At 42.8% G+C, this 16,011-nt stretch overlaps 1 protein-coding gene across 1 annotated transcript in view; it reads left to right on the forward strand.

Annotated features, from left to right (window-relative positions):
• Window positions 1–5,743: 5,743 nt before the first annotated feature.
• Window positions 5,744–16,011, forward strand: part of LOC111254501 (large neutral amino acids transporter small subunit 2) — a 26,384-nt gene continuing 16,116 nt past the window's right edge. Inside the window, exon 1 of the mRNA XM_022815405.2 lies at window positions 5,744–6,800. Coding sequence (XP_022671140.1) covers window positions 6,305–6,800 — 496 coding nt within the window. The 5' untranslated portion in view covers window positions 5,744–6,304. The remainder of the gene's footprint in view (window positions 6,801–16,011) is intronic.

A 16,011-nucleotide genomic window follows, 5' to 3' on the forward strand; every position in this document is an offset into this window, starting at 1 on the left:
TATACATCTCAATGTTTACTAACCTATGGACAAAAAAGGTACTCTGCCATGTTTACGTTTTCTTAGTTAATGCAGTTGTTCTTTGAGCATTGATCGAAAAATTCTGCTCACTATGTTTTTCACTTCCAACGCGAAATTTACTACGTCAATAAAAAAATACTACGAAAAAAATTTTAACGAAACTGTTCTGTAACTGTATCAGGATAATACACCTGTACACGTCCTACTGTCTTTCCGTAAATTTCTAGCGTAAAATAATAATGCCTCAGCCTCTTTATTCGCCGAACATAGTCTTCTGCGATTCTTTTTCCAACCTGAAAACAACCGTAAAAGAACAACATCGTTAAAAAATTAAGTCATACTGGCTGGAGAAGTTAAAATTCATTCCAAATTTGAAAAAAAAATTTAATTCTTCTTTGGACTATAAAGTATGCTGATACGAGTGCAGTCTCAGTTGCAGAGTGTATATGTATATATCTCATCTTCAGTCATATTGAAGTTCCTGTAAAAGTAAGAAAAACTAAAAATCTACCCGTCATCCAATGCTTGCATCTGGAGGGCAATACATTTACGCATATGAGCGTTGTTTATGGGGATCTTTTGGCCTCTGAGAAATTTCAAGTAGCTGAATTTAAACGTGATCACACCCGCTCGCTTGAAGGTGAACCTATCGCGCGACCAAAAATTGCACCGGTTACTGATAACATCACAGAAGTTCATCAAACTGTGATATGCAACTGTCGAATTGAGCTCGGAGGAATAGTAGTGTTTGCGCACACCTCCAAAGAACGTGTTTATCCCATGCTAACTGAATATTCCGGCATGAAAAAGTTGACCGTGTGTTGAATGCTACGTTTGCTTACTCACGAAAGCAACGTACCGACTTAGGCTTCAGTTGTCGCCAGTATCACGAATTGGGCTTCAAGTTGGCTGACTACCCACGGTATTTGCCAGTCTGACTTCTTTTGCCCTTTAGCAATTTCTTCCAATCTTCTGGCCTCGAAATTCCGGTGGAGAAATAGAAAAGCATTAGTAGAGAGGAATTTGTGTTTGTGTTAGGCTGGAAACTTTTCAGACTGGTTATGTACACACATATATATTGTTACGGTTTATAATGTAAATAATAAAAAGCAGCCGGTGCGATTGCAGTTAGGCTACAAAAGCCCTAGCCTTTAACCGACATTTTGTCTTCGATCAACGACCTAATCCTGCATAAATTAGTGCCAGCGACCGAATCACAAGATCTATAGGCCCTTCTAGGCAATTTCTGTTCCTTTATAATGGACAGAAAGTAAGACTGGAAACGCAGGAACTACTGGTTAGATTGCCTCAAGAGGCTGGCTAGTTGGGAATAAGATCCCACAAAGCAACCGTTAGCACCGCTAACGGCGTGAACTCGTGATTTGCATGGTCGCCGACGCAAGCCGCGGAAGGAAACTAGGCCGTGATAGAGTAGTGTCGATAGGGAGCTTGACCGATAGGGAAACCAGATGTACGCTGCACGGGAAACAAACCGATATGTACGGTACGAAAGCAGTAGATGTGGACCGTAATAATTCTACGAAAGGAAGGCACTCGTTACGTACTACGGTGATGGAAGGAGGTGCGGGACGCCAGGCCCGTTGAAGGGCTGTAACGACGACTGTCAACTGCTGACACAAAGCCAATCACATACCGCATGGTAGACGGCGTAGTCGCATGGAGAACACGCAAATAATGCATGAATGCGGCATGGTTAATAACGATAACTTCATGTTAGTGCGAACAAGAAGCAGTTGTTAGTTCGTGTAAAATTGCTTGCCTGCAGGTAGTACATTGCCGGTGTCCGCTGAACAGCCTGGGAACTGACAATACACCGGGTGAAGGTCAAAGCTGAAGAAGAAATCTTCTTGAAACTGTATATGGCATCGAGTTGGTTTTCAGAAACAATGCGTGCATTGTTACTGTGCACAAAACTTACGCTACAAAAACTTACGTACAAAAATTTATGCTAGGTAAAGCATAACCTTTGATCTACCTAACAGTTAACATCCGTTTTTTGCCCTTAATCATAGCTATTTCTGGGAAGACAACCTTTTTTGTGTCTCATATAGCCACTCCAGTCCAGAAATTTCTCGTAATAAATGTACTTATTTTCATTTAAGTCAGTCGAGTCAGATATTTAGTGAATGTTGAATTACTGGACTTTGAAGAAGCAAATGAGTTATTGGAACGGGAAGGTTTCTAATTCTTTTTTTTGGGTCGTTATTTTCGTGGCAACACTTTCTCTGTTGCCTTGTGCTCGTATCCAACGCTTCTGGGGTTACTTTTTTGAAATGCTTTTTGCTCTTAGACGAAATTCTGTATCCTGCAGATCAGAGCTAGGTGCTATGTAGTAGATCAATCACTTCAAACAAAATACTCGGGTACTCGTTGCTGACTGAGATCACACATTTTGCCTTGTTTTGAAGAAAAGCCTGTAGTAGACTGAAAGTGGAATGTTCATACAAAAAATACGGAGGTGGTAAAAAAAGTAATTGCAGCCATTGCAGATAAAAGCCTTCCCACTACACCGGCATCTAGTGAATTTGGAATGAACAAGATCGCGTCACAAGAGCAATTCAAGCTTCTGCAGGGAGCTGTAGCTGCAGGTACATGCAAGACACATGCAAGTTCATCGAAGCTTGCATGTGTCTTGCCCAATGCACAGAGATCATACGAGACTGTGCCAGGCTGAAGGCAAAATCAATATAAACGTTCCGAGCAGTTCGCATTGTCCTCGTAGTACGGGAAAAATTAGGCGAGTGCTTTTTATCGCAGCACGATCAACTTTCCTCAATCTAAAATTGTATCCTTTGAATTTACAACGAGCCTTAATGCGAAAGTGGTCAAGTTTATTTCTAATATCTTTTCGATATTCCTTAATTATCGATAAAATATCGAATATCCTTAATTGAAACAAGTCATCCTTCTTTATGGCTAGTGACTTCTTAAAAGCTATTCGGCCTCAAACGAAACTGTTGTAGTTGCTCCCGTAAAAGACCACGGTACAAATTCGCCGTCACTTCCACAACTGAAGGCAAAGGTCCGTCGTGTTCTCGAAAGTGTACTTTAAGCACAGTGTGTTAATGGGTGCGCCTTTTTGAAGCCAATGTTTTGCATGTCCGTTTGGATGGATTACGAAAGAACGGACTTGAGCAATATGTCAAACATTTCGTCACGATCATTTTCTGTTCCTTGAAAAAGCCATGTTTGTTAATCATGAATGGCCATGAGGTTTACGTAGGTTTCTATGTGACCAAATTGGTTTTTTAGAACACTTCCTCTACGCTTCTCAAATAAACTACAATACTCTGACGTACCATTCTTTGGGCTGTACAAATTTAAGCCTCGTGGAAGAAAACTCTTTTGCTACTTACGGTAAAAAAAATTACTGTGTGTGACGTGTTGGCAAAAAGTGTATACAAACCATCAACTTCGATGGCAAACAAAACAAAACGAGGGTTTTCGGGCGTAGCTGTTATTGCAGCAAACGAAAACATACTTTTAGAAGACGACTTTCTTCCTTTAGTACTACAGCCTGATAACCAGCTCGGAATGGCGGACCACCACGGAGCCATTACAACAAAATAGAGATTATTCACGAAAACTCCGTTGTCGATTACTGCCCTATTGCAATTAGCGAATAATAAAATCTATAAAAGATTCGTTGTTCTCATAAAAAGAGATCACATGCACGATATAAACTCGCTCGTTCTAACGCTCCGGCGAAATAAATTTACGGTATTCACGTAAACGTGGTACTCATTTATGTATGAAGATTTATCTCCTCTTCACTGCAATAACAAGACAATATAAACTAAAAATCTGAGCGTTTTAAGTGTTCATTTATTTCTTGGTCTAGGATCACTAGTGACCCATACAGCCCTTCTGGTAGGGCTAGTTGGGTTAGGGATATAGATATATTTAATTGATTATTTCTCGACAACTAATAGATTGTTAGCTCCTATTTTGGAGCACCACATAAAGTTATTTCCAAACAAAGTCAGCCTTTTTTCAGCGGCACCGTTGAGAAATGTTGATCCCTTTGACCCTGTCCTCCTGATTCCTAATCTCAGGAGCCGTTTATGAAGGCACTCAGATGATACCTAACCTTGGCGCTGAGATATACCTTTGATTAGGTTCTAGTGCATTGAGTTCATTACTGTATTTTACACACTGGCAGCAGTACAAAAATAGGAGGTACTATTTAATTTGCGCTGGGTTAAATCCCCTCAACAGCATTTGAAGAGCTCCCTTTTTCATAATGGTCATCCGCAGCTGTAGCAGCAAGGTTTTCTTTTGCAATAAACAACAGCGTTGGGTGCAACAGGTGGTTGCTCACCTGTCCTCTGCTTTCTTTGCAGTCGCTTCTGTTTGCGAGTCAGCTTTGTTGTTTCCCCGCACGGAAAGTAACTATATCACTGAAAAGACCATTATTTATCAAAAACGTTCTAAAAAAATAGCGGAACAATTATTGCTGCTAATGTCGTCAACAGCCCTTGTGGTAATACTAGCCAAGCTTTTCCATGTAGCAGACCGCAAGCTGTTCTCGCGACATCGTCATCATCACCATCATATAGACTGAATTTGTCATGTGATTTTTCTGTAGGTAATGGCATGACAATGTTACAACATGTTTCATGACCCACTTTCTGTCTACCTACGTCTGTATGTGCACATAACGCATATAACCTCTCGGATTGTAAGAGCCGTTTCGGCCTATTTGCACAATCTGACGTTGTCCGGCCTTGGTCGCACACTCTATCGGACCATTGTGTAATGGGATTAATGGAAGATCCATCGAAAGCTGTTCAAAGGCGTCGTCATGGCAATGAAGATTTTGTACTACCAAAATACATATTTTGAATTTGACGTCCGGTATTACTCCAATTATAGATCCTTCAGATGGTGTCGTGATACATACTTTCGTCTCTGACGATCGCTACTTCGCTGTCAACGCACTTCATGATAGAAAGTGTTCTCCCTGTTGCTAAGGCCTACCTGCTGTACGTATATTCTCTCCCCCATACTACTCATTTAGGTAGCCATTATACGATATAGTGTCTTGGGAACAAGTCTGCCTAGGCGGAAACTGTATTTTATGGAATAGTTATGGAGGATACTGCACTTCGGTATTTTGTTTTATAATCGTTTTTGTTTACCATGCTAAAAAATGTTCTGACGTCTTGATGTTTTTTTTCGCTTCGATTTGTCGTACTATTATTTACTTGTTGTACAGCTTGCACGCACGCGGACTTGCTCGCACAGGAGTTGATTAAATCTCAGTGTTGTATTTATTCCTGTATCCCAGCGTGTAAACTTCATGAAAATGGTGCGAAGTAACATTTATTTTATTTAATCCGTGCCCAGCGGTAAGGGAAAGCGAAATCCCTTTTCCCCCCCTTTCTGTTACTTACTAGCCTAACTTCCCCTTCCCCATCCCTTCCCTCTCGCATCATGCCTAAGTTCCTGTGTTAGGTTTCACTAAGCGGTTGGCCGGTTCCTCGCCCGTGTGTGTTTCGCACTGGCGTCTGGCCGGCGGTGCCGAAAGAGGCCCTCCCCTTCTACAAGCATTCCCTCTCCTGGGCAGACGCTCTCCCCTTTGTCATGCAGCAGCAGCAGCAGCTGCCGCCGCCGCCGCCGCCGCCGCCGCCGCCGCCGCCGCCGCCGCCCATAAAGAGAGGGCGCCGGAAACAGCTTCCCGGCGCCCAATCAGCAATTCACCGACCATTAACCGTCTGCAATAGCAGGCTGCCTAGCGACGGTGACGGCCGCACCGGCAGCACTGTTAGGTGTGTTGGTAGTGGGAGCAGGTAAGACTAGCCGCTCTCTCGCGCACGGTACAACGTGCACTCGAGAAACCCCGCGTAGTAGCCAACCAAACAGGCCACGACCGAAGAAACAACTAACAGCAACGGCGACGGTCATAGAACAGCACTTGTAGCTCTAATTTTTAGCTGTAGCTGTGGCAGGGACTGCTTCAATCCATCGGAACGGCGGAACGGAAAGCAACTTTGTCGGCATAGCCTACTGGTAATCATACCGGACCTAACTGCGAAAATTGTAATCGTAACTTACCGACACCGGCACCCGCAATTTTAGTCGTCCTTTTCGCGCGGAATCCTGCAGCTACTGCTGCTAACGAATTAGGTGAACTAGGATAGAGCAAACTGCGCAACGTGTTAGACGTTTAAGTTTCAAGGAGCAGCGCGGCAAGCTCGAAGTGACATAGCGTGTTTGCACTAGTGGTCTCTGCGTGGAACACGCGTTAGACATAGTCAAGATGTCGAAGAAAGACAAAGGGGATTACAGCTCAGTGCCGGCCAAAGAAGGCACTGGTAAAGAAGACGCTAATCAGGACGACGACGTGATTTGTTTGAAGCCGAAAATGACGTTGGTCAACGGTATCACTGTGATTGTCGGTTCGATCATCGGTTCCGGGATCTTCGTCAGTCCCAGAGGCGTGTTGGAAAACACCGGCTCGGTGATGGCCTCTATCGTGGTATGGGTGACCTGTGGCCTGTTCTCTATGATCGGGGCGTATTGCTACGCTGAACTAGGCTGTATGATCACAAAAACTGGTGCCGACTATGCGTACATCATGGAGGCTTTCGGCCCCTTAGTGGCGTTCCTTCGCCTTTGGGTCGAATGCATTATCGTGCGACCGTGCTCACAAGCGATCGTGGCGCTCACATTCTCGTTCTATGTCTTACGACCGATCTTTCCGAATTGCGAGCCACCCGACAATGCCGTCAGAGCCCTGGCAGTCGTCTGTATTCGTAAGTAGCTTTATTCTATGAGTCCCTTATCTACGTAGACACCTGCCTCATGTGAGTGGTGTGCCACACTTGTCATTAAATCAGCTCTAGTAGACAGCAAACGGCATCATGGCCCATTGGTACAAAGCAAGTTCACCCTCCTTCATCATCATCGCCACAATAATCATTCATTCACTGGCGACCTATCTTCGTTCTTTCTACTACCGTTAACGTCTCTCTAATCCTATAATAATAGTAAGCTACTAAAGATCGAAATGTTCATCCGATACCGCCGCTAATGCCACAAGCTATATTGGCTGACATAATAGATTATGTAAATCACTAGTCACTACGGGCGATTGGTTTGTGGCATTCCCACCTCGATTGTTATAGGGAATCAAATACAGTTGCTCTTCGCGGGAGTTGCTCTCAAGTGACTGCCACCGGTAGCTGCTATTTCAGGTAGGACCAGCGGCTGCACGTGGTCATTGCTGTTGATTTCTCCACCGTTGCTTCCATTCGTCGGAGATGTTCAACGGTAACAACAACAGTAGCCTGTCGATAACAACTGTTTCCTTTGAGCGCGCTCAAACTATATCATGCCCGGCTTATGCTTTTATCTTATATCTCTCTCCGAAATACGTAGATATTCGGCCCCTCAATACGTGTCGGCATCAACACAGAGAAGTGCACAGCCTTTGTGAGGCTAGAGGTTTTTTCTGTGTAATCGCAGCCGGCCAATTGTTAGTGAAGAAGTCAAACATCGATTGCCAACGGCCTGCATAGCAACTGTGCTCATTGACGTCGTTTTGTCGAATGTGACGATGAACGTCGTAGTGATATCGGCGATGAGATTGGCTCAACAGATGAAGGTATTTGTGACGATACTTTTACAAAGCGTGACTTAGGTGTAATAAGTAGTTAAGTGGTTTCGGCTCTTTTGTCACTTCTGGTAACACGCAGATGTCCTCTCCCTTTCATCCACCGTTAACTACAACGAAAATGCTCACAGTAGAGGCTTCTTTACTGTGTGACGGCGCGACAGGATAAATCGTTTACTAGTTTAACAAGAGAACAAACAACCAGAATGGCATTCCGCAAGGGACTAGACAGAAGCAAAAACACAAAAACAACGAAGTGAGCAGACGGATCCCGCTAGATACATACAGTAATTACTTACCGATGCTTTGAAAATGCGCATTAGTCTCACCACTTATGCCGCTTGTCAAATCTCAATAGATAGACATGAATTTATCATTAAAAAATTCACTCATAGTACTAATATGTCGTGCAAAAGATAGCTCCACATATGAATTTGCTAAACAAAAAAAAAGAACAAAAAATGTGCTTTATTGGAATGAAATGAAGAATGATAGTAACACTTGAACACTTTCATTCTCAGTGATTGTGCCATCTAGTGTGGGCATAGTGCTAAATGATTGCTGAAGGATACTTCAATACAGATTCAAAATTGGTTTTTGTAGCACGTCACTGTAGGTATTTGGCCTGTTTGCGCGTATTACGGAAAAGAAGGGGGTACGACCGGGGGGGGGGGGGGGGATAACGATTGTGTGGCCTCCTTAAAATTTTACCCGTATCGAATCAGTTCTACAGTTGCACATTGTGATAACTATATCGTTAGCTTTCCTATAGTCTATTATCAGTCACGCAAAATGGCTTTTTCCTCGATGGATTTTAGCTGCAGTTGAAAGCGTCTAGTTTCTTTACATTCATTGAATTTACCTAAATAACTCGACCTTATGAGCAGAACAAGATTCGAGAAATTTATATCCATGAATCCAAGGATGGCAGTAGTCATACTAATGGCTACCATATGCTGCCGTATTCCGTGACGTTCATGTCAACATGTCTGTGTCGCGCACTCGGCGCCATAGCCATTAATTCTATAGGGAATCCCGTAGTGACACTCTCGCGTTGTCTAGTAACGAACGTTTGGAGTGCGGATCCTCGAATAGTCCTCAGCCAGGGACCGGTCTGCAGACTCTGTTCGAACAACCATCTGTTTGCACAACAACTACGCATGCATAAACGCACAGTATTAGAACCATAGTCATCCGTTGTTTTTGTGTCTTTTTTTTGTATGCAATTGCATGTGACGTTTGCCCTTCTCCTCGATACTCTCACCCCCCACTACTGTGAAGAGTCGCCTCAGCTCGTCGTAAACATCCAAGGCACGCCTGGATTATTGCGCATGCGTTAATCGAGCATCGAGGTGGCCGCGTTTTGAGAGAGGGCATCGCCAAAACGAAGGCATGACCACTTCGTCGGGCCACAAGTTGTCGAGTGTAGATACGCGTGCGCGCATTTATGCCGATGCTTGCTTAGACGGGCTACACGCTCTATTCGAGCAAAACGGATTTCTGAACGTGAAGCAGACATGTGTCGACATGTGACAGGTCCAAAAATGGGAAGAGCGGCATACCTTATGTTCATACAATTACGCATATATATATATATATAACACATAGTATGCCAGAATTCGACCGTCGAAACTCACAAAAATGAATGTACACTGTAGAATAATTGTGAAGATAATTCGTCATATGTAGCTTTGTTCATTTTCCATTCATTATCTAAGAGAGTAAATGTATGAATATTCTTAATATCCGAGATCAGTCCGACGTTACTACAATTAATATCTGAGTGTTTGTCTTACTAGACTTGTATACCGTTTGAAAGGCCTTTTGTGATCAGTCAAATTATAGCTCTATGATCAGCTAATACTTCAGCATAATATTGTTGCAAAGAGGCTATTTATAGAAAATATATTTCTATCTCGCTGCCGATATGAGGTAAGAAATGCCTTTTGCGCTTCTTTTATCAAAACACTTGCAGAGCAATCATAAGTCCCTTATTTCCATAGTACTTCTCGGTTGTCCCTTCAACAACTATCGCTATCTTAAGTACGTTCCATGTGATCGATTGATTTGGTCGGCTGATTGGTGATCGCCTGAATCTACAATACCTTCGTAGCCATGACTTCCACATGCGTTCGTTATCGAACAAGCACAATGCATAAAAATACGCTAAGAATCATTCCGTCTACAAAACAAAGCTTCAGTCTCGCAAATACTATAGCGCTTAATGCATTATTCGTAAATCACTTGCTTTGAGATAAATAGGGCGGCCGAGCCATTCGCTCTAGAGTGAGATCTAGATATCATTACAGTGATAAGAAACATAACGATGCTATACGAGATATTTTTCCAAAGAAGCAATTCTTTTCATACTTTAATTTTTTTTAGATTAAATTGTTGTATTAGCTCAGGTAACGTTGAGGAAACAAGAGAGAAATAGAGCCCGAATATTCTGAAATATTATATATTTCTCACAATTTAATGCCAGCGTTCCGGTTGCTTAGCCAATAGATTGGTGACGTTAGCACGCTTGCGCCAGTCGCTTTTGCTTGACTTTTTCGAAGATATCAAGCGAATATGATTTTAACCGCGTAAGTTTAATTTTATTTGACTGCCAGTCAGATAAATAAGCTTTCTTTGCGAGCTATGGCTCCGAAATGATGTATGCAATGGTGGGGTTTTCATAGGTTTACTCATATCGCGTGAGTAAGTTCTGGCGTAGTTCGCTAGGGCTAGCGTCTATGGTATAGATTGCGACGACTGGCCTTCCCAGGCAGGCCACAAAAAGAAGGAGGAAGCCAGAGTCGGTGACCCTTTTCTTTATCAGATTGTCATCAGAAGTGTTCATCATAGAAGATCGAGGTGGTGCGCCTGTGACCGTGCTGTGTGACGTAGGCTCTAGTAAGGGACAGTCGGCCTAACTCGAGGTCACCTCAACTAACTGTTTTGGCGTTGCCAAGTAAATATTAGCACACCCTTTTTGTGTTATATCAATATACGGAGCGATCAGACACTGGACACCAAGGCAAAAAAAGGTGCGTGTTTTGGTTAGTCCACATTACGAGCCTGAAAACATGTATTGAGTAAAGCTTTACTTACAAAGGCACATGCTTTGATTTATCTAAGCATTCGTTTGATAAGAAAAAGTATGTTGTTGTCCATGTATATGGATTTGAACGATTTTGGGGAGGAGGGATATTCTGTGCGACCGAGACACCTTTTCCTTGAGAAACTCCGGCACTCATTCGGTGTTAATAATAATTATAACATTATACTATATTTTAGTACTTGTACTACTCATTGATGAAGTTATTCATACTTAACTCGGTTTCAACCTGCACGATTTGAAACTGTTTATATTGGCTTATACCATTCTTGCAAGCTTTCTTTCCAACACGTACTAGATCAATTATACCTAGAGCAGGAGACGTAACATCTCACTGTCATTGTTATTGTGACAAGTAACTTGTAGTGCCTCATACACAAATGTCAAGAAAATCATGTACTTTGTGAATTGATCTACAATTCAAAGACCAAAACATTAGAAAAACGTTTAGATCAGGATTTTTTAGTTCCGATCTAGGTGTTTGCTGGCTATAGTTGCATCCGCAAACCTTATGAAAAGTTTCCTTAGACCTTTTTCCCCATACTCGAACGCTTAAGTAACGTAGATCAATTGCCGGATAATTAAGCTGCTGTGCGAAATATATAATCAACGATAGCATTTATCATTGTGTGTTCGCTGCTCCGCTCTGCCGCAGGCCTTGTTTTCGGATCCTTTGTATGCTTGCTTTTGTACTGAATCCGTTTTCGGAGTCGAAGCGTCGTATGAAATAGAATTTTGCAATTGAAAATGAATACCACGAAGTGACTTTCGTAACAGCGGTAGAGTGAATTGGTTCGGTATTATAATTAAGTAGCAACGTTTGATCATAGAGAATAGTCATCAAGTACGCATGCGGTTACGTCAGCGCAGAAGCTAACTATATAATAATGATTTTTACTAAATACATATTTTTTTCTCTAACTAATCAACAAAGCGAAAATTCTTAGTTCGAGTTCTATGTCCAATAATTGAGCGAGCTGTTGCCATTTGGCAACTTTTGTAATCAAACATAGTTTAAATGAACGAAATAACTACTGTGACAAAAGTTCATAAAAAATGTATTACAGTTCCTCGATCTGTCAGGTTTCTCAATCAAGTCTGTTGCAATCGAAAAAAGTAAGCTTCTTCTAGGGCATGTGTGCCGTTTACCCGTCATAGAACTTGCAGTCATTTGGTCCATTTTAGATGTTACGTAAAATATACTCTATGGCAGATTTGCACATTCGGTTAGCAAGCAGCTCACATACAGTTCATACATAGCAGCGCTAACGAGTTTACGGCGTAAGGACCGCTTGATGGCCAGAGAAATATGCTTTCTTTGTTCATACAGCGCTGGCTACAGTGTCCCTTCTGCCATCTACTACGATACGGTTCAACATCATTTCGAGCCGGACGAAAAACAATATATAATAAAGCGGACAAAGTCCTGTATTTCTACCATTAATGTAGCGTTGAAGTAATATATTTTTACAGTGTATTCAATGTCAAGGTTATCATCACACCTCCACCGCTGTTTCAAAATCCATGGTCTTCTACACGAGCGCCCCCACAAACATGGCGACAGGGAAGGGAAAGTGGGGCAGCACATTCGCTGATGACGATTATATATCGCAACAATAATACATTTGTCAACAAACGTCAGAGTGTCTAGTTTGTACTTGCAGACTCGCTGCGAGCCCCCAGGAAGGCATCACGCCTTTGTTCATCACGCCTCACCATATGTACGATTTTCATTTCCCGTTTCACTTGTGCCGTTCCATGTCATTATGCGGTTGATGACTAGCGAACAATTAGTTATTTCTACCTAATCGTGTAAAAGTATCTCCAGTCAGCTCTTCCTATTTCCCCTGAGAGGGCACTACGTACGAGGCGATGTTCATTAGTTCGTACACGTTGGCGAGGCTTTTCCTAGCTATTATTGGTTAGCGTTGTTATTGGCAGTATTTGACAGTCGAGGCTGGTGAATCTTGCCGGGTGCTGGCTTCGCCATGTCGTGTCCATCCTGTTACCGGTACGATACACATTCGAACAGAAGTACAGCCGAAAGGTAGCCACTAAACAGGCGAATGCGGAAGCGAATAGGGAAGGTCGACCGCTCCGATCTCAGCAGAGTCCCTTACGTGATATGTAGACGTGTTCCTCCCGCCGCTGGTCGCCGGTCGACCCAGTAGACTCGTTTTTGAGTCTCGATTGTTTGTTAATGTTAGATAACATTCTCTCTATTATCGGATGTGGCAATGACGCTATTTCTTCATCAAAGCTGAATTACTTAGCAGTTGTTTTAGATGCCAATGTCGCTATGATCAACACGACCTGAATGGAGAGAAAATAGAAATAGTTGGTTTCCTCAACTAACAGGTTTACAACACGTGCTAGCCGTTTTTAGCACTTAACGGAACTTGTGCGATACAGAGTTTGGCGGCTTGATGTATCTAAGGCGTTAACTTCTATGTATATTTGAATCGCTTATGATGCGTGACAGATACGACATCGCTCTCTTTCAACGCTATTCGTTTGGCCAGAAAAACACGAGCAAATTTTTGTTCTTTTTCAAACGTAACGCCTCGTCTAGCTAGCGAGATAATTTTATAGATACCGAAGGCACTGGGGACACTGAATGAGATGTGAGCAAGTATTAACGGAGCAGCGAAGTTACAAACGCTAATTCGGATCTCGTCTTATCGACAGGTCGAGAAAGATTGTTTTGTTTCTTGTTGGCCCGTCGATTACTACTTCTGCTTTTTCGGCTTCCAGCTTTGAGTTACGAGACATCGCTAAAGTGAACCGTATGGTCTTTGATGGTACGCTGTCGGCTGCTTATCCGCTTACCAGAGCTCGAACCTCATTCCCAGTGTCCCTGAAAGGCCACCGCCTTTACTAGAAAAACAACTGAAAAAAGACACTTCTCGGCAAGCTTCAGATTTTGAATTAACAGTAGGTGAGTGAAGGAAATATTCTCTGAACGCGAATAAAAATACTGATTTCCATCACTGTTGCTACAGTCACCCAAGGCTGGCTGACAAAACGAGAGAGCACGAGGATCAGAGAGAAGCAGTCCAGTTCTTATGCTTAACATTCGACATAGCCACCGAACAGTTGACTGACTCCCATGATCGGCCCCTGTCAGCTGGAACCAACATTACTCCATCGTAATAGCTTCTTTCCCGTTCTGGACACGCCTAAGTCGTTCATCACTCGAAAAATAAGATTCCATGTGAGTCGGGTGATCATTTACGAATTTTGACAGAAGATGACCTCTAAATGTTCGATTGTAACTCTGTTTTTACACTGCAGAAGACAGATCTCGAACAGCGGGGCATCAATAGGCAACATATCATGACACATATACACAATATTCGCCTACATAAATTGTAACCGCGAGTTTATAGGTACTAGTATGTATGTATGTATGTACCGAAAATGTTTAGTTTACTAAACAGATTGTCAACAAAATCTGAAACTGTCGAGGAAAATGTAGTTGTTCCACTACTATACTTTGAAGCTATGACACACGGAAATGTCTTTCGAGCTGTTCTCTATCCTTCAGCGGCTAGTGGTCTTCGTTCGGGAGTTTACAGTGTCATTCGTTCTTCTCTTAACCTCAGTACGCCGAAGCTAAAGCACTCCCCGTGAAGATGAATATAGCAAAGCTTAGATGATTCGTTCCGACGAGATTTTTTCAACCAAATAGAGCACAGATGCGATGACGGCTACCGCTGACGACAAAACCGGATGTTCTCTACCACTTCCTGTTCAGCGATCCCATAATACCAAAAAGCACAGTTGGCTGAAGGGACGCAGAAAAACGTAACGCCTAAAAAGTGCAAGCGATATTATTGCAAAACGTTGTTGTTGTTCTCTAAAAACGTCGTTCAAGAGACGCGATCTGATACGTAGGATATAGTTGTTCAGACATTTGCCTATAGTTGTTCAGACTTCTACAAGCCAAGAATGCACCAGAAGCCATTCCTAGCTTGCAATCAGTCATTTATTACATATCAGTGTAGCTAATTTCCAACTGTATTTTCTATCTACTGCTCGAGGAAATAACCGTTTTGTTAAGTGATTATTATTAGGTAAAAATAGGTAGAAAAAAGTGTCCCCGTTTCCGAAGGACGGTAAAATACCGCAATTTTGTAACCAGGTAATCCGTGTCCTAGTCAACTGGCATCACCGTCCATTTGTCTGATAAACAGCAATGGATCCGGTAACATATCAGCAATTATCATTCCCAGACGCAAGATCAACCGCCATGCTTCGTTTGCATAACGTAGGCCTGCTGACAGCCATCTATGAAGCGGGTCAACTACCTAGCGCCGCTTGACTGTTGTAATAAAAGGCACACACAGATACACCGAGCTGCTAGCCCTAGCCTGCCAGCGTCCATATAGGCAAAAGAGACGATCATAGAGGCCGACAAAAAGCGAGGTCGTTCGCAATTACTCTGGCAGCGGTGGCATTTGATTTAATAGAGCTTTGAGCGCTGACCGAAGTCGCAGTTGGTCCTCGCCTATTCAAGTGGTCCGAAAGCGGACCGTTCCGCTGTACCGGCTACGTTTTCTGTTATCGTTATATTAGCATCAATTAAGCAGCCGCTATCAAAGTGTCAGAAGAACGCCAGCATAAGAAACGAACATCAAAATAGGAGACAATCAAAATTGTAGCAGTACAATTCTACAGTACGTTGACAGATACTAATGCAAATTTGTTTCTCACCTTTCTTGTTGGTAGTTCTACAGACGACTGTGGAACTATGGAATTGACTATAATGGTATTGGGATAATTTCTGAGTGCTGCGTCAGAATCACAAGTTCATTGCAATGAGCGCCTCGTTGTTGACGAACCTCCAAAAGCATGTACGGCAAATGAGTGCCGGTGAGATAGCTCCGCAATAACGTCCGGACCTCGCATAAACTCATACAACACAGCTAAAGTCTAAATCAGCTGTCGAGCTCGGAAAATTCCGACCCACCCCGACTGATACTTTTTCTAGTTACCATCGACTACACCGAAGTGAAATAGTAACGAAGGCATATGAACCAGCCTGTCCGTGTTTACGACCGGAGCGAATATTATCTACGTCGTCCCTTTTTTATATATTTATGTCATTATCGAAGAGAGCTATACGTATCAAGCACTTTCGCTAACACACCCGTCTGTGGTCCGATGCTGTGAGACACTCTTTGGAGTTCGGTCAATAGAAAATCGCAACCCATACAGATACAAACAACGCGTCTGTCCAGATATA

The sequence above is a fragment of the Varroa destructor genome, unplaced genomic scaffold (assembly GCF_002443255.2).
Source record: "Varroa destructor unplaced genomic scaffold, Vdes_3.0 BEIS01000007.1, whole genome shotgun sequence".
In the NCBI taxonomy this organism is placed as follows: Eukaryota; Metazoa; Arthropoda; class Arachnida; order Mesostigmata; family Varroidae; genus Varroa; species Varroa destructor.